This window comes from Coturnix japonica, chromosome 3 (assembly GCF_054131305.1).
Source record: "Coturnix japonica strain WE chromosome 3, WE-NBRP24, whole genome shotgun sequence".
Taxonomy (NCBI): Eukaryota; Metazoa; Chordata; class Aves; order Galliformes; family Phasianidae; genus Coturnix; species Coturnix japonica.
In genome coordinates, this window is record NC_140665.1 from 52,716,599 (window position 1) to 52,742,263 (window position 25,665).

General features: G+C 40.8%; 2 protein-coding genes across 45 annotated transcripts in view; one reads left to right on the forward strand and one right to left on the reverse strand.

The window, feature by feature from the left end:
- The window catches only part of MAP7 (microtubule associated protein 7), a 94,624-nt gene extending 92,650 nt beyond the window's left edge, over positions 1-1,974 (forward strand). For 29 of the 44 annotated variants that reach the window (XM_032443626.2, XM_032443628.2, XM_032443630.2 and 26 more), the window contains one exon: positions 269-1,974. In XM_032443626.2, coding sequence (XP_032299517.1) covers positions 269-288 — 20 coding nt within the window. In that variant the 3' untranslated portion in view covers positions 289-1,974. Of the gene's footprint in view, positions 1-162 lie in introns of all 44 variants that reach the window. The other 15 variants (XM_032443629.2, XM_085543545.1, XM_085543547.1 and 12 more) reach the window with 1 other exon arrangement.
- Positions 1,843-24,333, reverse strand: LOC107311664 (uncharacterized). Its single transcript, XM_015858382.3, has 14 exons — positions 23,636-24,333; positions 20,674-20,793; positions 19,636-19,755; positions 18,725-18,844; positions 15,558-15,680; positions 14,535-14,617; positions 13,233-13,358; positions 12,413-12,458; positions 11,347-11,480; positions 8,065-8,193; positions 5,900-6,014; positions 4,971-5,105; positions 4,353-4,478; positions 1,843-3,474 (listed from the first exon to the last, which is right to left on the reverse strand). Exons 1-14 carry the CDS (start codon positions 23,859-23,861, stop codon positions 3,353-3,355), a joined length of 1,725 nt encoding a protein of 574 aa, XP_015713868.2. The 5' UTR covers positions 23,862-24,333; the 3' UTR covers positions 1,843-3,352.
- Between the last annotated feature and the right edge of the window lie 1,332 nt (positions 24,334-25,665).

The window sequence follows — 25,665 nt, forward strand, 5'->3', positions numbered from 1 at the left end:
TTATTAGCATAAGAAATTAAATTGGACAACCCTAATTTACCTCCTCTTGTTTAGAACATATAAGAAAAAGTCATCTTTCAATAAAATATTTGCATAAGTGCACTTTGAATTAAGCATTACTACTCTTTGCTGACCTGTTGTTTCTGATGCCTTCTGTTGTAGAAGTGATCTGATTATTTCTTCTGAAGAACCAAAGGTGACACAAACATCTCTGCAGTCAGTGGAGTTTCTTCCATGCAATGAAGGAGTGTTTTATTTTTCTCTCCAGGTTTTTTAAAGATTTCTTGAGCATCTTTTTTTCTGGAAGGACTTTAGTAAAACCAGCAGAAGAAACGATGGGCATAGACTTGGATCACCTTTCTAATAGCTTTCATCACTAGAAAAAAATCACGCTTCACGTGCATTACTTAATATGGCTTTTTCCAATGAGCTTTTTCTGTTAGTGAATGGATATTTCTGCATTCCTGAAGACACAAGACACTGGAATCTGAAAGCAATGGGCTGATTTGGGTGGTGGGACTTACTCTTTTATTTTTTCCTTTTCTCTTTTTTCAGGTGGGCGTTGGTTTAAAAGGCATAATTGTAAAATTGGCAATGAATCTTTTACACTTTGTGGTTCTAATACTTGAAAATTAAATACCTCCTTGCTCTACGAGTAGAGTTAATGAGGTGTTTTATTTAAACCAGTCGGTTTAAATATTATTGCAGAGAACTCTTAATTATGGGGGCAGAGTATTGGCTTCTGTATCAGGTTCTTATAAATGTAATTCCTACGGGGACATTGTGTAAATTGAGATGTCACTATGATCTTCTCACGTTTTCTCTAAAGACACAAAACAAGGCAGGTTTTAAAATGTGAAAGCGTTATTTTTTCATGGACAAGAGGAAAACCTATTGTTCTCCTAGATGACGTATTTATGAATTTTGTTCAGTACAGAAATAAATTGTTTAATTGAATAAATGAGAAAAAAATGTAATGAAATGGTACTGCAAACTTGGTTATTTTTTTGGTTACATTCACGTTCACAGTACTATAAAAGGTGCGTGCGGGTGCACATGCGCAGGGAGAAACCTTGTTCTAAGTCCTGTAAATTGCTGCTGTTCCCAATGATGGAAGACTTTTCCTTTGCCTTATCAGACAATTGAAGACTGTGTGAAACCTGAAATCAGTTGAGTTTTTGATGATAAAGCAGGTTTTGGGGAATTTTTTGGTTTTGCTCGTTTCAGAGCAAGTGGAAAATGGTCATCGTCTGTGCTTTGTATGCCGCGTGTGATTTTTATAATCCACTATCATTTGAGCGATATGAGGAGCAATGCGGGTTGCATTCTCTTTGGTTTGATGCTTACTTCTACCATCATTATGCCATCCCTCACTTTTGGTTGTTGTTGAGCAGAACAGTAACATTGTGCATCTTTCTATGCTGTGATAAACTGTGCTGTTGCAGGCAGAACTCACGGGGTATTTGAGTTGGAAACATCAACCAGGGCTTGATGCATTGTTCATTGAAGTCCCTGAGCAGATCCTTGGCAGTGAAAACAGGGGGTTTATGGGGTTGGTGCTGACAGGGAATGGCCACTCAGATTTCTGCACTTGCCTTTAGTGAGCACTGATCTAGGCTTATAGGAAGCTGTGCAGAAAGTCTGTGCTTGCAGAAGAAATCTTCTGAGTCAAAAGCAGAAGAGTTCTTGAAGAAATGACTTTCTGCTGCTGCCAAGTGTTCATCCTACACAGGAGATGGGACAAAAGCAATGGAGAAGCAAAGAAAAAGAGACTTATCTGCCAGAATACGTGGAAGCTATTCAGTCAGAATGCTTTCAATAATAGTTTGTGACACAGTAAAATTAATTGGGTTCCATTCTCGCTTTCTTTAATTTTCCATGTACATAGCCACAATATTTTAAAGTGTCCAAAATATGTAGTTTTCCTTTAAACCTTTATAGCATGTGAGTACCAAATAAAACTTGTTTGAAATATTTCTGTTTCTACTTTGATTTTCTCGCGTACTTGAAGCACGAGTCAGTCTGTGATGGAACAACTCTTCGTCATGTTCCTGGTATGCATAAAACCTCTTCAGGTTTTAGTTTTCCTTTGATCTCTTTACTGAAAAATCAGTACAGGATTACTTACAGCTACAAAGAGAACAAAGATGTTGCCAGTAAGATTTAGCTTCATTTTTTATTGCTCTGAGGATTCATTTAGGCTCAGGCATAAGCTGCATTGATTTCGACTATTTTTATGAAACATCAGAATACTTGCTTTGCTGTTTAAAGCACAGAGATGAAGAGCTTGCTTCATTTCTCATGTGGTTTTTGCACTGGACTGCAAATAAAACAATGTATAATTATATTCATTCCAGGCTTGCTTCAAATAAAAGGGAAAAACAAATGCTCTCTTTCAAGGACCCAACATGCAAACTAATGTCTATGGGATGGGTTTAGATGTAGGTGTGAGAGTCCAAAATAATGAAAAAAAAAAAAAATAGATTTTAAGTCCTAGGTTTAACCCCCTTCTTTAAATGCTGGAGGATTTGAATATTGGTTTTCAGTAATAAGTGCAGTATAGAATGAATGCCAGCTTTTTGCCTGCTATTGCATCTGTTTTGGGAGCAGAGATTTGCCAACTGAATTGTCCTAAAACTTCACTATTCCAGCCAGTCCAACAAGAAGCTCCAGCCAGCTGGAGATGAGTATTGAATTAGTGGTCGTAGTAGGCGACTATTAATAGTTTAGCTTTCTCCTAGAAATTAAAACATAAAAAAAACCCAACAAACAAAAACCAAAGCAGTGCCACATAAGTTCAAGGCTGTGGACTTTGTTATGGTATCTTTTTTTTTCCTGAAAAATACTGTTCTGATTGGCAAGAAGATTCACGAGACAGATTCACTGCATCTCGAGAAGAGAAGGTGGGAGCAGTCTGAACCTGTAGTACACATCATGAATTCAAGACGGTTGAATTCACAGCTAAGCAGACTACTACATGTTTTTGTCCCCTCACTTCTTTTAAAATGAATTAACAGAGTATAAGATCAATGTGTAATTTTGTCAGATTTGTTCGCTTTCCCTTTTGAAAGTACCTATGGAAATAACGTGGCATTAGCATTCAATTTCTGTCTTCATACACACATTTCACAAGTCTTTCATGGCAGCTGTTATGTTGTCTTTGCTTTTTGACCTGGTCCTGTTCTTGTTATCAGAACATCTCTGCTTTAATAAAGGTGATCTGCACCACGTTTGTACCAGGAAACTGCAAGTAACAGAAGTGGTTAAGCTACAGGAACCAATGAAGACAGTCATCTCTAAAAGTTCAGGCTCCTGGATCCGGTAAGTTTTTGTAAGCTCTCCAGTTTAAATATTAACTGTCTGCATGGCAAATAGCTGCCCTAAGGAGCTCTTGAGTTTCTTCTGTCTGTTGACGGACTTGCTCGAGGAGTTTGGCCATTTGGCTTTTCCTGAATGCTAATGAGAATTCTGGATCTGAAGAGGAAAAACAAGTGTTAGGCGAGCTGCAGCAATTGCCCTGTTCAGATGTTTCTCCCTGCATTTTAATTCATGGGCTTAGAATGCTTCTATTTTAGGTTAAATAATGTAGTTGTTTCTTACTACAGTATAACATAAGCATACAGAAAGTGGAACAATATCTTTCTGCAACGCAAAGCAGATGGATACTAATTCAGTTTTCATTCCCACAACCATTCCAGAATGCTTGCTGCTCATTTCAGATCCGGATGGCAAAAGCTGTTTCACTCAGCTGGTAAATTCACCCTTAAGTACGGATTCTGTCCAGCAGATACACATAGAGATGTATCAAGCTCTTGGTTCTTGTTCTGCATTTGTGAAGATATACATTATTATCATTTATTGTCATCTTGCATTTTTCATCTGTACTCAACTTTAAGTACTTAAAAAAACAGAACTAAAGAGAGAAATATATTAAGGAACAGACTTCGTATGAAAAAGATGCAGCTTTCCAGCTTTTGCCATCCATGTGATCTTCTTGCATTTGCGTAATCAAAATAAATTAAAACTTTAAAGCTGAAAAGCTTTTAGGCTGAGCTTAGTGCCATGCATCCTCATACCAGACAATAGACATCTATACCCCCAGTCATGTTTCCTGCTGATCTAAAAGTTAAAAATAAATAAAGTAAATCTGCATTTATTGTAAGATATTTGTTCTTGTTTTAAAACAGATAAAATGGTTAAGGTAGCAGCTGCCCTTGGGCTTCTTCTGCTTGCTTAGGCAAGCAGAGCTGTCAGTTCAGGAGCGTAGGTGACAGCATGTGACAAAGATTTGCCTTTGCTGCTGATAGGAGCGGGCAATGCCCCAGAGGTTGGGCCTGGTGGTGAAGACGTACCTGTCTGCAGTCTGCAGAATGTGGAAATGGCCAGCTGCTGGAAGCGAACCTCTCGGTGGGTAAGAAAATTCCTGAGGTAGGCCTGGATCTCAGTGATGTGATACTTCAACAAAAGCATCATCTTTTCTGCATAAACAGAAGAATAACTGGAGATCAGCAGGAGCTTTTTAAAACACTTTCGTAACTGTTAATTGCAATGACGCTTCAGATTGTTAATGACTGATTTGCCTTCAGCTACTACCTGTGTCACTGCAGAGAATGGTAAATGGCTTACACCTATCAGGGAGCCTGTCCTTTCCTCCTGCATGTACAGACACATACACTGATCAGCTTCTCACACTGACCGTGCATGCTGCTTAAACTTATGCAATCTTCATTCTCTCTCACCGGAATTTAAAACATACAGTCTACCTTTCGCTAAGGTCTATTTTCACTGCTAAGCCTGTATTTCAAGGGTGACTGGAGGCTTTTTTGTGCTAATGAACTTGTTGTAACCCTGTGGAGGAATGTTAAAGGTTGTTCAGCACTTTCCAGTTAACTGCTTTGGAAAAAGACTCATTTCACTTCAGACAACCAGGAGTGTCTTTGAAAGCACAGCTGATGTTGTGTGACAGTTACCGTGTTCTATCATGTGCCGGATGATGGAGGCAGCTTGAAAGGATGTCTCGGTGTGTTCCCATTTACCAGCCAGCCTCACCAAGCGCTTTGTCAAGGGTTCATTCATCCATTTGACCATGTGTAACGTGGCTCCTTCTAGAAGGCAAAAAGGTAGAAGAGTAGTCTGTAAATAGAAACTCCAGTGTCCTAGAAAAGAGCATGACTAATCTGCCAGAACCCACATGTCAAAGTAGGAAACCTTTCACAGAATTGGAGGAACACAATAAGTGCTGAACTTCTGCAATAAGTATTTCTAAATTGTAAAATATGGCCATGTCTTAAAAGTTGTGCTCTCAGTAGGGTGTATGGATTTGATTCACAGAAAGCCTATGGGACTTTTATGTCGTTGGGTTTGTGCTCTGAAAGAATGCATCATTTTATACTCCAGATTTACTCTGGCCTACTTGTCTCTGTCCAGCAGCTGCTGAGCACCTCTTGTGGAACTAAATGAGATGTGTCACCAGTTGCACGGCAGTTACAAGAGAGGAAATGTTTGACAGATGATATCCAGTCCCAGAGTGAGATGGGAAGGTTTCTGCTTATCCTTTGTGTCATGAGGCCAGCTGTTTGCTGAGGCACAGTAATTTGGGATCTCTTATAAAATCTACGTGCAATACATTCAAGGAGATAAACACACTTGGTATTTTAGTCTCTTTCTCAGATTAGCTTCTGGTATCATGAAATCAGCTGAGAAACTGGGTGACATTACAAATAACAGTAGACAGGTCATGTATGGCAGTGAAGGCTGGCACAAAGAGTTTTAACAAAATAATAATTAAGCAGTTCAACGGGGAAAAAAAAAAGCAAATAATGGAGCCAATGTCACCTACTGGTAAGTTGGATCGTGCTCTTCTCAGAGGAAGCCATTTACAGTGAGGTTGTTTCCCTACCTTGCTTTGCCAGCTCAGCAAGGCAAGATGTCACATAATGAAGAGAGTCTTCGTGAATGTCAATAGAAAGCATGGTATGGAGGAGACCTTCAACGCATGGGCTTTCAATGACTCTCTGCAATGAGAAAAAGATTAACATCAAGCACTTCCATCATGTTTTGACGGTGCCCAAGGGCTTCAGAAGTACTGAGTATCTCTTTGCAATACTAAGGGATAAGACACTGATAATGCCAATGTCTCCAGAGCTAAGCAGGGGGAAATGTGGAAGCTGATAATTTTCTTTGTATCTGAGGCTTTGAGAGCTTTCTGGTGTTGAAATGCTCTGATCTGTGGAAATGTGAGGGAATGTGACAAGCAAAGGTGAGTTTTGTTTCTGCAGAGTTGTTACATATTAAACATTTCTGTTTCTCCCTTGTTTTTCAGTTTGCATCTGCTATACCCCAAACATCATGCATATCTCCACACCGAAGTTTATGTTTTAGATACCAAGTTGAAAACAGAGAGGGGGTTTAGCCTGCTAAAGGGTAAAAAGCCCTTGAGAGCAAAGGATGAATTCTGAGCAAGTCACCGGACTTAATTAGGGAAGATGCATCTCCAGCTCATAGGAAGATCCTAATGATGGAAGTTGCTCATGACTCCATGAGGGAGCTCAGGTGGCCATCAACAAAAAAAAAAATCTTCTTTTGTAATCTAATTTTATTTTGCAATTTTTTAACTTGCTGCTTAGCAGCTGAAGCTGGATTCAATCCTGCTGCTTTTAAAGCTGCTCCAATCTGTGTCTTGCTGGCACAAAACCACTGCTTTTTTCCCTCTTGTGACAGGGACTCTTATGTGTCTTAGAACTGACCTTGGAAGCCTGGTACTCCTATTCATTTCTGTGAGTTCACTTCTGAAGTGAGTGCTAAATACGTTACATGACACACAGAAAAGCTTTTATGAAGATGAACCAGCTCCCTGCCAAGGACAAAATAAAGTCACACAATCTAACTGACAAGTGTGGTAGTTTTATAAAGCAGATTTTGAAAGCATGGTCCATTTTTACTTTTGAGGGCCCTGAGTTTGAATAAATGCATTTCCTTGCAAAAATTGATTTCACAACTATAAAGACTATTTTAATTCCTATCCTTGCTAATATAAGTGAAAAGCTTTATTGGGAACTGATGTTTCCAGTCCCTGCTTAAGACATGCTGAAAGGTTCATTCCATTCCTCATTATTAATTAGGTTTGTAGTTCTATAGCAAAGTTTTCCCCTTGACTGGTTTAAATCTTTTCCAGTTGCATTGAGTGCTCTGTTACATCATGGGAGAGCGGGCGAAGGAGTGCAAGTACAGTCTTTGCTGTAGGGACAACTTTATTTTGTACTATGGTTTGGTCCTTCAGCCTAACCCAGTCTAGACAAAACTCAACAGAGCACAAGAGCTGCAAGAATAAGAATTAACAGCGCAAAAAAAGGAAGGATAAAACTGTCCCTAAGCCTGAAATCAGGTAAGTCACAGATAGAAAAGATTTTGTTTCAGGCACCAGAGACATTTAAGCAAAGCAGTCTCTGCAACTACTTGTAGCTGGAGAATGAGCAGAGGAGTGCATCTGTAGGTATGGCTTTCAGTAGAAACAAAGGCAGTGATAGAGGCCTTGTTAGTAACCTGGCACAACATGTACCTGGCCAAACAGGGAAAATATACAACAGCAGTTGGGAACATATTTAACAAATTGGGAGTGAGTGAAATGAGATTAGTTCTGATCCCTGTAAACAGGTAACTAAAGCTATACAAAGAGTGACAGCTGGGAAATCAGGATTCAGTTTCTAACCAACCAGGGATTCTCCTGATGGTTCCTTTAATTGGTTTGAATGATTTTTGCTCAAAACATGTTTTGTACCTATGACTTGGTCACTCAAATTAGGTGAGCGTATCGTTCATAGGAAAATCAGACACTTCTTGTTTTCTTTAGCATTTTTCCATTGCACTGGAAAAATACAGAAAGATAACTTTTGTTATGACACATTAGGTCCTTTTATTCATAAACACACTTTTGTGCAGAGTATACTTAGTGTATATTTTATAAGTAATAACAGTAAAACATGTCAGTGGGTAATGCTGATTCTTTATAAGTGTAACAGCAACTTCCTTGGGTGTAATTCAGTTAAAAAAATAAACGGTACTCACGGTACTGTTCTTGGAAAGGTTCAGGTTTCTGATGATGCAAGCAGCATGGCCAGCAATCACAGGGTCTGTTGTGTGCAATGACAGAAGCATCCCCAGGCTCTGCAGTAGCTCAGTGCACACAAGAGCATCCTGAGAAAAGCAACCAGAATTTCCATTACATCCCCTGCAGACAATGCCAAGAACAGTGAAGAAACTTTGAAGCAAACTGTAGGCAGACTGAACTTAGCTCTGCAAGAAAAGCATTACTTGATTCATTTAAACCAACAGCAAAGTGGTTGTGATCAGTGCCCTTTCTCTCAAATAATGTCCCGTGACTAGCAAAGGAAGTTTGTGGAGATGCAACAGCAGCAGCGCCATGTCTTTAAGCACCCCGGCAGCTTACCCAACAGTAACGGACTGAACATCTTAGGCCAGCTTGTGATCTGGCATCATTTCAGTAAAGTGCTCTGAACAGCATCTTCTGAGACAACACGTTTCTCTATTCACTGATGGATATTTTAGAGAAACTACCTTTTCCCCCCTGAAAGTAGCTTTCCTCCCATGTTAAATGGATTTGTATCACCAGCCAGGTAGGCTCCTCAGCAGGATTTGGGTTAGGTCTACAGTTGAAAGCAGTGCAAGATTTCCTCTTGGCAAACTTTTTCTTTCTATCTGTTCTTCATGTAATTCTTGTGTTCATTAGTAGCTGACTATTTTAGTTGTGTTACTTAGAAATTGAGACACTTTTTTGTGTTTGGTGTAAAACAAACAACTGTTCCTATATATAATTAAAAAAAACAACAGGATAATTCTTAACTTGAAAGTCTGTTTCAGGACCACTGAAGCTGCACAAAAGGAAGTTTTTAAAAGTTCAACGTGCACCTTCTATTTGCATGGGTTAAATGACAAAGTATGTCTATGTGGAAGTAGATGGAAGAGGCAGTACTATGGCAAAACTCAGAGCATTAAAGAATCTTATATGTAGGCATGGCTGTAAAGTTTATCTGTTTTTACTTGTCCTCAAAAGCAGAAATCACATAATTTTATATTATCCAATTCAGTTACCGCTAATGACTGCTTTGTGTGCTTTTTGGACTATGTGTCCTCTTTTCTACGTAATCCTATTGACTGTAGTACCCTTATTTAATTTGCTACAGCAAGAAAGGAGGAAATTGTCTATAGACTTTAAATGAACTTTCCAATATGTAATGACTTTCCTGCCAAGCCTCTTCCATCTATTTAGACCTATGCCAGCAAGTGACAGTACTCTGAATTCTGCTGAGCCTCCTTGGTAGGCATGTGGCTGGGATCCAGACTTTGTTGGCTCGGTCCAGCACAGCATGAGAGGCTCAGGAGAGAACTCTGAGTACGAGTGTTTTGGGTGGTTCAAGTGAGTACTGACCTAACTTCTCCTCGGATTCAAAATAAAAGAGCAAGGAAAAGCACTCCAGCAGGAACTGTGCTTGGAATTGCAATGCTGTGCTCAAAATCCTTGGGTAGACAGTGCTTGCCAAGTTAAATATTATCCTGTTAGGTAACTTGATGGGAAAGCAAAGCTCTTTGTGCCTGGAATGGAAAGTCACCAGCATCATCTGGAGCTGACACATCCTTGCTCAAAGGAATGTGACTTAAAAGGCCATTTCCCACAGACACTGACTCTTTCCTTAGGAGTTTTAGAGCTCAGTTGCCCTTCGGAGAACTGAATAAAATTCCCCTATAAGAGAGAAGTAGTTCAGTGCTCTCTGGGAATCACTGTCAGCAGCCAGGACAGTGACCAAAAGGAAGGGACGAGAGCTAGTATGAAGCATTCCTGGAGGTTTCATTCATGGTAATGAAAGGGCAGATGAATCCTGAATTATTGTATCCTTGGCAGCGTTTGCAGTAACTCAAGCATCACTTGACTCGGTGGTAAAGGTTAGCTTTGTGTGGTGGTTTGTTTCCTAACAGCTGTTCCCATGGAGAAGTCCCTCTTTCAGACTCTCAGAATTCAGCCTGAGTGAGTGAAAGAAACTTTGAAAGGCCTTGAAAATCCAGGCCATAGAGATGGGGAGGCCTGGGGAGGGAGAGGTCAGCCTTTCCTCAGAGCACGTGGCTTCACTCACTCCCTGGGGACAGCCCTGTTTGCTCACTGAAATAAACCTGTAGATGTAACTGGATTTTTGCTGTGCAAATCACCCCCAGCGATATTTCAGCAGTGAGCTTGCTGAGATCAAATTGCATTCAGTTGCAGGAGGCAGTTTGATGTGCCACAAGGACATGCGGTGCTAATGTGGCCTGCACTAAAGCTCTGGAAAGCTCAGCCTTCTGATTGTGGTTCCGTGAACATTGAGCTTTCCCAATTTTTCCATCATGTCCCTGAGTTGGAGGAGGCACAATTCATTTCATACTGCGCCATGTACATGCAACAGGATGTGAGGCACCAGGTCTCCAGTGCCCTGGGGAAATTCCAAGTCTCAGCCCCACTTGGGCCCAGCTGTGTTCACTGAGGCTGTCACTGCTGCTTACGTTAGTGTGACAGGAAAGGTTCTTGCCTTTTTTTTTCTATTTTTTTTCCTTTTTCCTTTATCTGCCCAAACTCCAGCTCTCCCATGACGTTATTGTTAGCTTAAGCTACCTATCAAAAACCTTTCATAGCCGTGTTCCTAAGGATGCCTTTAATTACTAGAATGGAAAAGCGTGATTAAAAATAATAATAATATCTGTCAGTACTTAGTGATTTGGTGTTTCATGTGGAGGATGAAAGTACAGCAGGTGTGCTTGTGTTGGTTGTTTGCTGCAGTTTATTTTCAGCCAGAGTTCTGCATGTGTTTGCATGGCATTATGCTGCTGAATGGTAGTGCTTGCCCTGAAAATGGGCAAAGAAACCATTCTGTAGCTAAGGACACAAAGAGACACAAGAAAGTTCTGGTGAAATAGCTAAAGATTGATGGACTTCTCAATTATCTCAAGTCTAATTAAAAAAATAAAACAGATTAAGTCTTCAGATTGTCAGCAGAGAGAGGGGATCACAGGGAGTGCAAGGTGGTGTCTGCTCAGCCAAGCAATTTGACTTCCATCTCAACCTTTTCCCTCCCCAGGGCCTCTTCACAGGTGATCCAATTAACTATGGGATCCCCAGCTTCCCACAACAGACAGGCTCCTTGAGTTGAGACAATGCAGCTGAAGTAGGCAAAGCTTCATCATTTGGGGCAGAAAAGGGAAGGGTTAGGATGGCACAACTCATAGGATGCTGTACCAGTGTTAATGCAGGCAGTGGCCAGAACTGTTCTTTCCCTCTGGCTATCAGGGGAAGAGATGCCATACCTGGTTGTGTGGGTACTGGGACAGCACCCAGAGCAGAGCGACGGCTGCACGATTCACATCCTCACTGCTGGACACCAGGAGAGAGCACAACCTGGGCAGAACATCCTTAGCAACCAGCTCAGCCTGTGCTTCTGCTGTTTGGAGAAGATGATGATGAAATGTGAGGACATTAGAGAGGACAACCCAAACTCTGTGGGATGGGACAGTGCTTGGTATTTTGTTATGAAAACTAAACCTCATTCGGTCTGGCTCATCTGACCAAGAATTAATACAGGTTTGAGAGCAGCATATAGCTTTGGACACCCTTCATTTTATGTCTAAACCTCGGTGAGAAAAGATGAGGAGCATTTTGTGAGCAATTAATTGTCCTAGAACTCTGTAGAAGGGGTAGACAAACCTGCTTGAACACTGCCTGTCTCAATCACAGTCCTACAACATTGGCCCTGCAATCTCAAAGACCAAAGCCAACAAGGAGCAAAGAGCAAGGCCTTTACTCCCTGCCCCACCATCACTGTGACTGCTTGGGAACAAGGTGCCTCCACAATTTCTAGATGAACAACTCTACTCTGGGCACTAGGACTCTAGTGCTGAACATGCAACTCTTCTGCTTTCATCTCCAGAGTACACTGTAGAAATGGACTGGGGTACATAACAGGATTGGATTTTTTTTTTTAAGAGGATGACAAATGCTTGAGAGAGAATTATGGTTAATGAGAGATTCATGCCTTAGGAGAGGGCAGGCCCCACCGAAGCAGCAATTTCAGGAGACATTCTGTCCTAATCAAGATTAATGATTGGGAAATGTGGAGGGGAGCAAAAGGCCCCGTGCATCCAAGATATGTGCTGGCTCCCTCACTTTGGGTACTTTGGTTACTATCCCTTGCTGCCTGGGGCAGGTTTGGTTGAGTGCACACCAAACCTCCCTCTTCCTGCAGCATCCGACTAACACACAAATGAGGGTGTCTCTGTTTCTAATGGGAAAGGTTCCCAACCCACCTTCCTCATTACGAAAGGCAGAGAGTGAAAAGAAATGGTGTAGTTTATTTATCTGTGACATGTTACTTACCCCCAGCAGCCAAATTTCTTAGGCAAACACATGCCTGGCTTGAAACCTTCTCATGTCATAGGGAAAAAGAAACAGAGAAAAAAAGCGTGGTTTCAGTAATGCGTGTTCTTGGCTATTGTACTCAAAATAAATGTGACAACACTGGCAAGCTATCTTCAGAGCACAAATTTTGGGCCTTTGTTTTTAAACCATTATGTTTTAAATGAGTTTGTTTCAACCTCCCCTCAGTAAGTTGTTGATGAGGAAAAGATGACGGAGTTCAGTTTTTTGGATTATTTTTGGGATGTCAAATCAATTATAGGAAAGTATACAGACTGAATTTGTCTTGTGCTTCTTTTTCTTTCCAACTAGGAGAGACAACACAGAATTTAAGGCTTTACCCTTTAAATCCTGAATTGAACCTTGCTGAAGATTTTTAAGAGAGTGGCTCCAAGCAAAGCAAGATTTTCTAGATGTTATTCTTTGAAGCCACATAGCCAAAGCTAAGGATATCACAAGGAAGGAGAAAGAAAAAGGGAGAAGTGGCATAATAAGTACGAGAGCCTGGACAGAGCACTTCATACGCAGTTTCAAGTTTAAAGAAAATAGGTCACCTTGCCTAAAGGAAGTGTCCAGGTCTTTTAATGTTTCCCTTTTCTTTCTCCGAACGTTGCCCTCATAGAACCTACATGTTTTAATGTGTGTCTTTCCTTGTGGGAAAGATGTCATAGAGCCATCTGCGCAGTAAATAAGCAGAAGTGTGCCAGACTGAAACTGAAAGCCTGGCTTTATAGCTGTGCTCTGATGCTAAACCTTCATGTAAAGAGGGTTGCAACTTTACCTTGCCCACAGAGGAGGACAGAAGAGAGATGAGTGTGCGCAGCAGGAATCTGTCACCAATTCTCAGCATGGCCTCATGGTGCTGAGCGCTGGCTGCTATGTTGCTTAGGGCAGCACAGCTATAATACTGTGGAGAGCCAAAGGAAAAAAACAGGGAGAGTGGTGGTCACAGTGATGACAACACTAAAGTGAGTAAAACTGAGCTGGAGAAATGCTCAGAGTGAGAGCTGAAGACTATGCAATGCTTTTTCATCTTCAGGTATTTTCTGAGGTAGACCTGATAATAGCCTGAGTGGGCTCAGGAAAAGTGATGCAATATCTGTTGTTACTACAACAGCAGCCATGCTGTAGCAGTGCACGCTGCACAAACCCACAAGCTCCACGACGCCTCGGAATGTCCTGTACTGCTGCAGCTACTCCTCAGCTGACAACTACCTCAGCTCATCTACATTGCATTGCATATTCACACTGGTTGATTGGAAATGAATGTTGTCACTGCCCTAGCATGTTAAGAGATCATTTACAAAAGATTTAAACATTAGTTCCAAGGAAGATTATATATATTAAAACATGTGGTACTTGGGAGGTATAATTAGAAGGAACAGGTTGAACTGCAGAGAAAGAAATTTTAAGATGAATGCCAAGAGAAGTAGGTGATGCTGATAGAGTTTGCAGAAAGCAGTTCCAGAGGCTCCATCACTTCTGACATTTACAACTAAATAGAGCCAAGGAGGAAACAATCCTGTACTTCTCAAACAAACTGAATGAACACGTTGACTTTCAGGTTTACAAATCGGACTCATAGTTTTTCATTAGAATACTTGAAATCAAGGAGCAACTCTGTTAACTGTGTAGAAATACAACATATCTGGGGTAAGCATAAAAAATGAAGATTTCCCAGACATCCCAAACAATGAGAAAAAAATTCTTTGCAAGTTATGCCTTCTGAAACACTTAGCAGAATTGTTTAGAGGGGAAGATCAAAGGAGGCATGAAGAGCAGAAGAGCAGGCCTATCGGCAGCTGATCTGATGATCCAAAAGACACAGAAAGGTAGCTGTATCACAACTGCATGCATGTATTAGTATACACTGATATAATAAACCCCCTGTGGAGCTAAACAAATCATGTGCTTTGAATAGATGTTGTCTGACTGAGCTGAGTTCCTTCAAGATGCACTCACATGTCATTCTGCTTCTCTGCAGAGCCTTCCCCTCCCTCCACCTTTGCATTTCCCAGTTCTGTGCTTTGTGCTCTCCCTGCAGTCACACTATCCTTGTTAGAAAATCTGAACTGTGCCATACCTGCACTTCTGAGTCAGGGGACTCCAGCAGCAAAGTGAGAACTGGCAGGGCTCCTTCCTTGCACAAGACCAGTTGGATCCTCTCTGCCATTTAAAAAAATGAAGTTCTGTTAGTGTGTCCTTTCACAGAATCACAGAATAACCTGGGTTGGAAGGGACCTCAAGGATCATGAAGCTCCAACCCTACTGCCTGGCAGAGCCACCAAACTTCCACCTAACTTTCCCTTCCCTCTTTCACATTATTCAACAGAGAGATGCACAATAGAGTGATTGTGCTTATTCAAACATCAGCGCACACCATTCAGAGCTGGTGTAAGACTGTAGCATTTTAGCAAAATGACCTAGGCTGGTTGGTTAAACCTACGCTGGTTTTCTGCTAAGCCTACTGTGAGAATCTGATTTGGTGGCGAATATGGCAAATCTCAAGCATGATATTCACCACACATGATTTCCATGTAAAACAAACAATAATAGCAGCAGTGTAATAGTCAATTGTAGAAGTTCTTGCCAATCATTCCCCCTACTGTACTGAAATAAGATATCCCTTAGGAGTGTATCATCTGGCTGTGTGGGATAATGGTGTCATGTGTGTTTTGAATCATCCAACGCTAAAGTTAGAGATACAAGTTAAACAATATCACAGCTTGACCTTGCAGGATAAATTTGGCTAATCCTTGTTGGATTGCTTCAAAGTACTACCAGATTTCCTGATAGCTTTTTAGACCAAAATATCTCTTTAATAAATTATTATTTCTGTTTCTTTAATATCTTAATTGCTTGCACATTAATTCTTTGAGTTCTAGACTTTCTGTTTTGGATCTAAGTAAAAATGGGTCTGCACTAGCTAAGGAGAAGCCAAACTGAAACAATCAGCCTATGGTATCGTGAATACAATATGCAAAGCAAATAACTTGTTGTGAAGATAAGCTTTTGTTCTTGCTTTAATCCTTTCAACTTATGTATCTTTCTACTGCTGAGGAATTTTCTTTCAGCAACGTTAGCTAAACCGTTTGTCAGGAAGTACCTGATTGTGTCAGGTTGAGAATAGCACCAACTGCATTTTGTTGCACTCTAGGATCATAGGAATTGGCAAGAGACAGTAAAAGTGTAACTCCTCCAGCAGCGCCGATAGCCAGTCGGTTGGATTCTGGTGGAAAAAAAATCAGAGTAAGAAAGAAATGGCACAGTGCCACAGAGTATCCTCTTACTGAGTCAGGAGCAGGACAGATGGAAGGACTGGCTTTCTTTGGAGCATTATTCATGTTTGTACATTTCTAGACTGTTTAAACAATGGCCAGTCTCTGAAACTCTGCCGAGAGAAACATGAAACACAAGCAAGCAAGAAATGTGAAAGGATTTGGATCAAATATTATCTTCAGGTGACAACTAACTTAGAGACTTATGAGAATAAAAACATCTTTTCTTGGAACCATTCTATACTGTGGGACTGATGCACACACACACAGGGAGCCTGCAGTGGTGGGATGAGCTCTTGCAGCCTGTATTGATGGAGGTGGTGGCACACGTGCTTGGCACCCTGCTCTAGCCTGGGAGTGACTGGAGCACCGACTTTCACTGCGGGAGAGTGGAGAAACCACAACAGGTACCTACACAGTGGAAACCTGTTGTTTCTCACTATCTCACCATGGTGTACAATTAAATTATCATCTCCGTGGCCCATCTGCTTATCACAGAATCACACAATCACAGAATCGTAGGGGTTGGAAGGGACCTCTTGAGATCATCGAGTTCAACCACTCTGCAAAGCAGGCTCCATAGAGCAGGCTTTGCAGGTAGGTGTCCAGGCAGGTCTTGAATTCATCTCCAGAGAAGAAGAAAACCTTTGTAACACAGTTCCTCTACTGATGCCAGTGCAACAATGTGTCCCGGAGTGTGTTTTTAGAAAGGAACCACGTATTCATTTACTACTCTAAAGTAGGTGAATCACTGACATCTACTCAAACTGGGTTTGATTTACCCACCTGGAAACCTACATTTATAAACTCCTTCCTTCCACGTTCTGCTGTCTGTGTGCTTTAAAATTCTCCTGACAGCACAACTTTGAATGTGCTCTGCGCTCACTGTAGCCTTTTCTGTTTAGCTACATGGCCTCCCAAAACCCTTGCTGTGAACATTTAGTTCTTTTCCTATCCACTCTGAGCAGAGTTCTTATCCCAGAACTGATTGTTTCTACTCACAGATTGAAACAGATAATTGCAGATGTGCACATGTCCTCTTGCTGTGTGGATAAATGCCAGTATTGGAACCAACTGACCTTCAAATCTTTTTAATCTAAATGAGCTTGTTTGTTGTTTTGTTTTCAGCTATTTCTGGCAGCTGGTAAGTACTGGGTATCCCAGTTCATGTATAACTTGCAGTCATATTGCTGAACAACTTCAGTGTGCACAGCTGTGGATGCATATTGCAGCAGAGTTAAGACACGTTGCCACTCTTGGATTTAAAGTTTTCATCAACTCAAAGCAATCTAAAGGATCTTTCCAGTTTTATTCTGCTTCCATATTTATCTTTTAAAAATATTCTAGAGCATGAATGGAAGACTTGAAGTTCATGACTGAGCAACATTCTTTTCTCAAGCAGATCCTTTAAGATATAAGGGCATATGAGTTACAATTTAAGTAAACTCTAGCAAGTTGCATCTTGCTTTAGTCTCATTGCTGTGGCAGCAAAATATATTCTGAGAAAGAAGTAAATGGATCCAGTCCATCTAAATCCTAGTTAAATTGAGACACATCTTCAAAACTGAGCTAAGTCCCAGACAGCAAACTAGCCTATGTATTTGCAGGACTGTGTACCTTTACATTCAGCAGATTATCTCCTACACAGGCTAGAAGTTCCTTGAGTGCTTAACGTGATCTACTAGCGCTCAAAAGTACACCAGCACTTATGGAGTGTTCAGTGGTATTAGGTAACCATCTTCAAAAGAGAATGCAACTGGAGTGGCTGAGGGTTCCCTGAGACATCAAGGAGAGCCAGAGGGCCTTCAATACTAATTAACATCTTTAGGTTCCCAAGGACACACCCCTTTCTCTGTGCACTACTTAAAACAGATGGAAGGATCTGCCTCTGTAGGTCTTCAGGAGAAAATCTCCACAAAGTATAGATAACAAAAGCCCTCCTATGCCCAGGAATCTCAAACTTGAAATAAACTTGGATCCTGTTTACGTGCTCCCCCTTCACAATATAAGTACCTAAGTGAGAAAGTTATGCATCCACAATGCCTTTAACAGCCTCCGGGGAGATCAGGTGGCAGCTTCCCATGCTGGGGGGGAAGTTGGTAGAAAAACAAGAGAGGAAGGGAAATAAGCATTATTTATAAGTTTTAAGCAGGCTTTTACATATTCTTTATACAAGAACAATGCAGTATGAGAAAGGTAGAATCAGCCAGACTAACACAATGACTTTTGTTAACAGTGGTTGAGCTTTGTTGCAGTCCTTTCACAAACTGGTGACAACACAAAATAGCAGCAGAGGAGGATAAAGTCTAAATGATAAATCAGTTGCAGGATGACAATGACGCTGTAATGCAGTCACAAAAGACATAAATATTATCATCAGATGTATCACACACAGATTTTCCTGGATGTCACAATGGATGGCATGGGTGAGATCCCAGCTGAAGTACTGCATGTTTCTTGTCACTGTCTTTCAGAAGGGATAAATTCAAAATTAAACTCCTACAGCACTTATGCAAGTCTTCTGACTGTAACAATGCTTGAGGTCTGTGGTACTGCAAAACAGCTATGTTCCATTTCTGGAAAGGATGCTTTACACCCAAAAGGACTATGAAGATAAATGGAGAGTCTCATTTACAAAAGGAGTCTTGAAAAGAATTTGGCTTTCTCGTTCTAGTAAAATGAAAGATCTTCATTGGTACAGACATCAAAGAGGGAGAAATATTGAAGTTAAAAACCAATATAGACACTAATTAAGATACAGTAGTCATTAATATATTTAGGTTGGAAATCTGAAAAGGGTTTGTAATCATAAGACAAGAATGGCCAGAAACACCAAGAAGATCTTCACCAGAATCTCAAGAATTTGTGAAAGAATTCTTGCCAAAAAGATACTAATGTGACATCTGTTGACTCTTAATCCAATTGCAAGTAAGTGGTTTCACACAAGTTGAATGGATTCACTGCAGAGGATAAGGGGAAAGAACAGCACACTCACCTGAAACAGCCAAAGTCATTGTGCAGGCACAGGAATTACACTGGACAGTGGGATCCTCTGACTCAAGCAGATCCAGAATTGGCTCAAGTAAACCCATTTGGACAACCATTTCCTTGTCAACTATTCATAGATTCATGAACAAGTGGACAAATGAGAAAGTAAGTAGTTAAAGCCTTTGTGAAAAGAATATATCTTTCCTTTAGGGTCTATATTTTGATCATGCAAAATAGCCCTAATATAGAAACAGCTTGAAAGGCACTTAAAATCTCTTAATTGGTTTGCTTGATTCATTGTCAGACTCAAGAAAGAGTGTATGAGATACTCTGATGCTTCCAAAAGTTTCTACCAGCAATTCTATTTTCAAACACACAGTTCACTTTGGAAACTGCAACTGCAGCTTTCCAATAGGTTCGCAATTTTCTCATCTGCTCTCCATCTCTTGAAGTCTACCTTTATAAATATATTTTTAATTTGTAAGTAGTGATGTGTATTCTGCAGCTCCCAGATGCTAACTCAATTAAATGGGACCCAGAAGCTACAGAAGACAGTCAGTAATTCATCAGAACATCATCTCATAGGCAATTTGTTTCTGAGAGCTGTATCCATTGCTTGGAAGTGCACTCTCAATCCAAGAAAAAGATTAGTACAGATATTCCTACACCAGCCTGAGAAAAAATTAACAGTCTTTGCAAACAGATTCAAGATTACTTGCCATGTGATACAGCATTGCTCAAGGGACCTAACATCCAGAATATATGTGGCTTGCAAGCAAACTCACATCTGTCCTATCTAGAACACAAAAAAGGGAATTTGGATATGTGTAAGCCTCACTATGGAAAAGTGCCTTTCTTCCGTACTGAGTCCTGCAGAAGAGATGCACCAGAATGGGAAATGCGGTATTAATTACTCACTATTTCCTTCCAGCAAAAAGTTGACAAGGGACAAGGAAGACATTTGTTGCACCTCGAGGTCAGCAGAACGTAGTAAGGCATAGAAGGGCTCCAGATGCTCTGCTGGTAGGGGAACATTCACTGCAGAAGTGAAAGAAAATGCTCAGGAGTCTCATCATTCACATTGCTCTTGTTTTTCACTTTTTGGTCTTGGGCCTGAGTTGTTACTATAAATGGGCTGAGTGGTGTTCTCCATCATTAAATTACATTGCTACAAGCAAAACAGGCCAAGTTTCCTGAGAAGGTTTTGAATAATCAAGTACTTAAAAAATAAGGGAAGGAACCCAACACGCCTTGCTACCAAACAAGTCATTCCACCTCATAGCAGGTCATCATGTTGAGTAGACTGCACATTTTTAGCCAGAAAAAAATACATAGAATAAAGCTCGAGGTACAATTCTAAAAAGAAAATAAATAAATAAACCACAGCTTGCTGGTTGCTGGTATTTCTGCCTTTATGTAGGACCCAAACTCTTGTTGGAATCCTATTTGGCATATCAAAGCTGACTTCCAGTTGTTCACAGATTGCCTCAAAAGCCAAGCAGTGGCTCCCTTGGAGTAGCAGGTATAAACCAGAATGTTTCCTTCGTGTTTCCACTACAGCCTGGCTTTGAGGCCTTTGTCCTCTGCCAAAAACTCACACATTGCAAAACCTTAAAAGATCACTGTGACCACTTCCTGCCACCAGATTCTCTGTATGTTACTCTCAGGAGATTCAGAATACACTGACTCTAGGTACTGCGGAGTCTGCTGATCTGTTTTCAACACAAATGACAATTTTTATAATCATGAGAGATAATCTCCTCACAGCAAAACCCAGAATGATTCTGCCCATATGGCAATGACTGCACTTCCATTTTTCCTGGTAAAAAATGCAGCAGGAAAAAACAAAATACAAAACAGAGCTTTGATTAATGAATCAAAGCAGGTTTCACAGCTGGAAAATATTATTTTATTTATAATCACATCGAAATTTTCTAAGGCATTGAGACAACTTACTGTGCTGGCTCATATGCAAATAATAGAGGGCAGCAGACTGCTGTAGACCTGGGTTTTCTGAAAAAGCCAAGATCCTCAAGGCTTCCAGAGGGTCCTTTCCCAATGGTGACATTTCAAAACCTAAAGATATACAGTTACAGCACAGACTTAATTACACTTGAAACAGTATAGTTTATAAAAGGAAATTAAAGTTTACAGCCAATCAAGCAAGTAAGGGTGTTTGTACTGAATCAGCTCCATGGAGCCTATCTATACTCTTCATATTTCCAGGAGAAGCAGCAATAAATGAACCCAGAATAACCTGTCCTTGGCAGTGCCTCTTAAAATTCTTGAAGCTAGTGATTGGATGCAAGATAAATTATAACCTTTAGACACTTTTATGCTATCCAGTATAAATGCAGGTGTTGTTCTTCTCCATAAAACTCCTATTGCTTCCTAATCACAGAAGGTTTTTGTTAAAATGTATCAACTGGAAATGGCATTCTTAGCTATGAGAATAGAACAAGAATATATTTTTAATTTACTACTTTTTGTTTTTGCTGTGTTTTCTATTCTTTGTATCATAATAATGGAATTCGGGAAATATCAATGTGGATTGCAAATGGGTTTGCCTCAGGCTCAAATTCCTAGCATGCATCTACCTGTTCCTGAGTATGATATGAATAAACCAGATGTTCAGCAATAGCCATCAAGAATAAAGCAATAGCAGTCATCCATGATTTCTGTAAGTTAGTGCATTATGTGCTTACAGTGAGTGGAATCGAACAGCAAAGAGGAAGAAAAAAAGGCCATTGATCCAGAGCTCATCAGCATCAACTGTTGAAAAGGTAATGTACTAAATATCGACTGGTGGAGCACACAAGTATACAATCCATCTTTAGACAAGATTTAAGCAGTACATTAAAGATTGAAATATCTCTGTGAAAAACAAGACCTAGCTACTTTTCTTTGCATGGGATAACAGGGATGTGAGGGATATGAAGGTTGTGGGTTTTCATGACTCAGTGTGAAACTCAGCCAATATCTCAAGCTACTAGAAACTGCTGACATAACAAGAATAGCAAATGCTTACCTTCAAGGTTAGGTAAGTGTGTTTCACAGAAGAACTGCTTCATATAATAGTTTTATTTAATAGTTAACAATAAACACAAAGGGAAGGACTAGCCACCAGTGTGTACAAGAAAACTCGAGAAAAAAACAAGGATCTCTTCATGTAGTTTAATTCCTTTCTTTACAGACTACCTGAATCCCTCACATATCCGTGCATATTTATTTAGGAGAATGGTAAAGAAAAAGCCACACAAAATCTTCACCTGATGACCTAGCTAACAAATGAAAATGACCAATCACAAAAGTATTTCCTTGCACTCAATTCCAAATGCTGGTTCTCTGCTTAATATAATTTGTCTAAATATGAGGATGGGATTGCTCATCTCAGGATAAAATACACAGGTGAGTGCTAAATTATGATGTATATATCTTGGTTCTCTTCCTGAGGCTCCTGTACCTATCTTGGCAGCAGAGTTAGGCCACTCAGAGAATTAACCTTGGTCCTTCTTCCTGGGTGCTGTGTATCTCCCTAAGAGCATGTGTGGCCACCTCCACGCTACTGCCACAGAAGCTCAAGGCTCCCTGCTGCTCTGTCCCAGCTCCTAAGAAGCCAGGACAAACTGGACCTTTGTGGACCCATCTCAGAGAGGAAAGAGTGATCTGGAAAAAGTGATGAGAACATTATGGCCCTTTACAGCTCCCAGATCACTCTTTACTTGCTCCTGATCTCTTAGTTGAGTAGGGTTATTACTGTCAAGACACTCCTAAATGGTCAGGAGCATGTTAGCTTTTGGAAGAAAATGTTCAGCTTTGGAAGATTCTCACTGCAAACAAAACTGAAAGTTAAAGTCCTATTTCAGATATAGATGTTGGTATTTAGCCAGTGCTTCATATGCACACTAATTAAATATACCAACAGCATGGGATCCCTCTGTTCAAAGAGTAAGGACATCAGCTGAGGCTAATCCTTGTGTATTTCAGTCAGCATCACAGCAATCATTCCTAAAGTTGTTCCATGACAGATTATTTCAAACAACTTTATCTGTGTTACATCAAGAATAAATGTCTCTCTCAGTTCGTGTCACAAGAAGGCAAGTAAAGAAAGAGTGGTTTGTGGTGTCCTGCACCCTGTATGGAAATGAAAGAAGAAGGATATGCAATTTTGTCTAATTCCATCAGCCCAAGGTTGTTAAACTTAACACAATGCATGCAATTAGCTGTAAGACAAAGCAAAAAATCCAACAGCCAACTGCCCCCTCTTCAAGACTGAGACAAGGAGTGCTTTCAGGTTGGACAACTGACAAGACACTCATCCAAGGAGACATTCTGTGACAGTAGGAATGAAATTAAACAAGTTAATGTACATGTACACAAAAGTGCATACTGGCAAATCAGTTTTTTGGAGTTTGGGGAAGCCCTCTGAGCCCAATGGCACTTGTGCCATGGTGTCCTCAGCCTTCCCCACATGCAGCACAAGCACCTTCAGTGCAGCTCCAGATGCTCCGCACCAGACCGTAGATGTATGTAAACAACTCAGCCAGGACCATGCTGCTGTTTCCTGCTAACAGGCTCCTGTAGCACCCAGTGTTAACACAGCCCTCTTCCCAACTTTTTTGCTTCAAGGACTGACTCAAAAAAATTAACTTCAGTTACTAGAAGGACTTGCTTTCATGAAACATACGTACATAGGTCATGTTTAACAGCAGTGGCACAGCAGAAAGGGACAGGCCACTTCTACCTGAATCCTACTGTTGTGCCACTCAAGCTCTTGATGTTGCATACACAGCGTCCTGTCACTCTGTCCTTTCCTACACCACTATGCCATGTCAGAGCAGTTCAGATGGGAATCCATTTTCAGCCCTCCAAAAGACTCTCCCCTTTCACAACCCTTTCAAAAACCTAATGCTCTTACCTCTTTCAATTCGCTGCAGAAATTCCTGTGCTGTCACCCGCTCATGAGGCTGCAGGATGGGCTTGTACAGCTGCCTAGTTTTCGAGCCATTCTGTTTCAAGCACGAGCAGTCACTTATCAGAGCTAAGCATTCCTTCATGCTGCGCACCAGCTCTGAGGATATCTTCTGAACAAAGGCCATGAAGTCACGCAGCAGCTGCATGCACCGTCCACACAGCTGACCCATTCTTGCTCCACCAGCAGAGAAACAAACAAAACAAAACAAAGCAAAAGGAAAACGAAGGAGAAGGGAAAAAAAAAATTTCTCCCCAACTTGTCCACGTTCTGCACTTACGTGCTGCCTTGGTGTTTGTCTGGTGTTACAGATGTCAGCACAACACTATGTGCAACTGCTGAGAAGGAGACAAGCTTCAGCAACCAAAAAGCTACATTGCGCAACAAAGCTGATTTCATTGTGGATCTCCCAGTCTATCAAATATTACTGAAAAGGCTGGACCTGAGCCATGCTCAGACACCCTTGACGGCCTAAACTCCATTCCATGGAGAACAGAGTTTAACTCCTGGAGTATCCACCAAAGTCTTCATGAGGCCAGAAAAGCAATGGGGTGATGGAAAAAACAACTTCAGTTTTTGTAAGGCAGTTTTCCACATGAAAGGTAAGCACCACCTTGTGTGTGTGTGTACAGGCTGTAACTGCCAATAGGAGAGGGAGACTGGGAGGGAAAACAAGAAAAAGAAAAACCAAAACAACTTGTACACTAACAGGTTTTTCCAGTTTTTGGTAGACCAGAACAAAAACCCTGTTGGGCAAACAGCTCCTAACTCAGCCAAGTGAGACTCTGCAAATCAGCAAGAATGGAAAACTGGAATAAATAAAATACAATCAGTGGCCAAGTGAATTTAGAACTGAGAGCAGCCAGGGAAGTTAACGATGGGCTGGTTTTGCTGTCTTGATTGCAAAAGACATCTGCAAGTTTTCAGGCAGAAAAGGGATGTTACGGGAAAAAAAAAGCTGTTCTCCTTCCACCCCATCATTTTGCATGCTTCACTGGGATGGAGCATGTGCCCACTCTTGGCTGAACAGTCCTATAAAAGACTTTGCTCTAATTAATGTAGCATAAAGTGATAATTGTAACATTCTTCAGGTTTTGAGTAAAATCCGAGTAAAAAATTTTGAGTAATAATGTCCCAGAAGTTGTGAGACCTCTCCTGCACCTGGAGTTAAGTGTTGGATTCTTCCGGCTATTTCCTCAAGCAGCTTTGCAAGCCCTTTGAGTCCTGGTCTCTGTTCAGCTTCTCAAACCTATCAAAAACTAGGTTAACATGACAATTTTTGCAGCATGTGTTCTGGACATTTTCCAGAACCTTCTAAACCATGGGGATCCACGTGATTTTAAGGATTGGCTTCCACCACCACTTACTCTTCAGGTTTTGCTTATGATCATCCACCCTCCAGCTTCCAGAGTAAAAACAGAGGTGGCAGACTCTGGGAACCCATCACATGGTCCTTCTGTCTCCTGTTCTCTCCTGTCTACAGAACAGTGTGGTTTAATTGGTAGGAAATATATTAAGGTAATTTGAACTGCACCACTCTCAGATAAGAAAAAAGCAGGACTGTTTCAAAAAGACACTTGCCAGTACTTCTGTAACATGTACTTAATAAGCATTTCAAATTATATTGCACACATTAAATAGCCTTCCAATGTATCTATAAGGAAGACATTCACATAAAGATTTAAAAACAGGTTTCAGAGGTGCTGAGCTCTTGTAATTCCATGTAAAATTAATGGGAATTAAATGAACTCAGCAAACCTGAAGATTAGGCTGCAATTTGCCTAAAGGCATAGAACTCAGGTATCCCAATACTTAATCTGATGATTCAGCCTGGAAATGGTTTGTCTTTGATTTGAAACCACTACTTGAAGACAAGATTAGAAGGCTAGTTTGTGGGCCTTCAAGCCTCCTTCAAAATTAGAGTAGCTGTAGTAATGCTTAGGTTGCAATCATAAACCTAAAGTTTTTGATCGGTT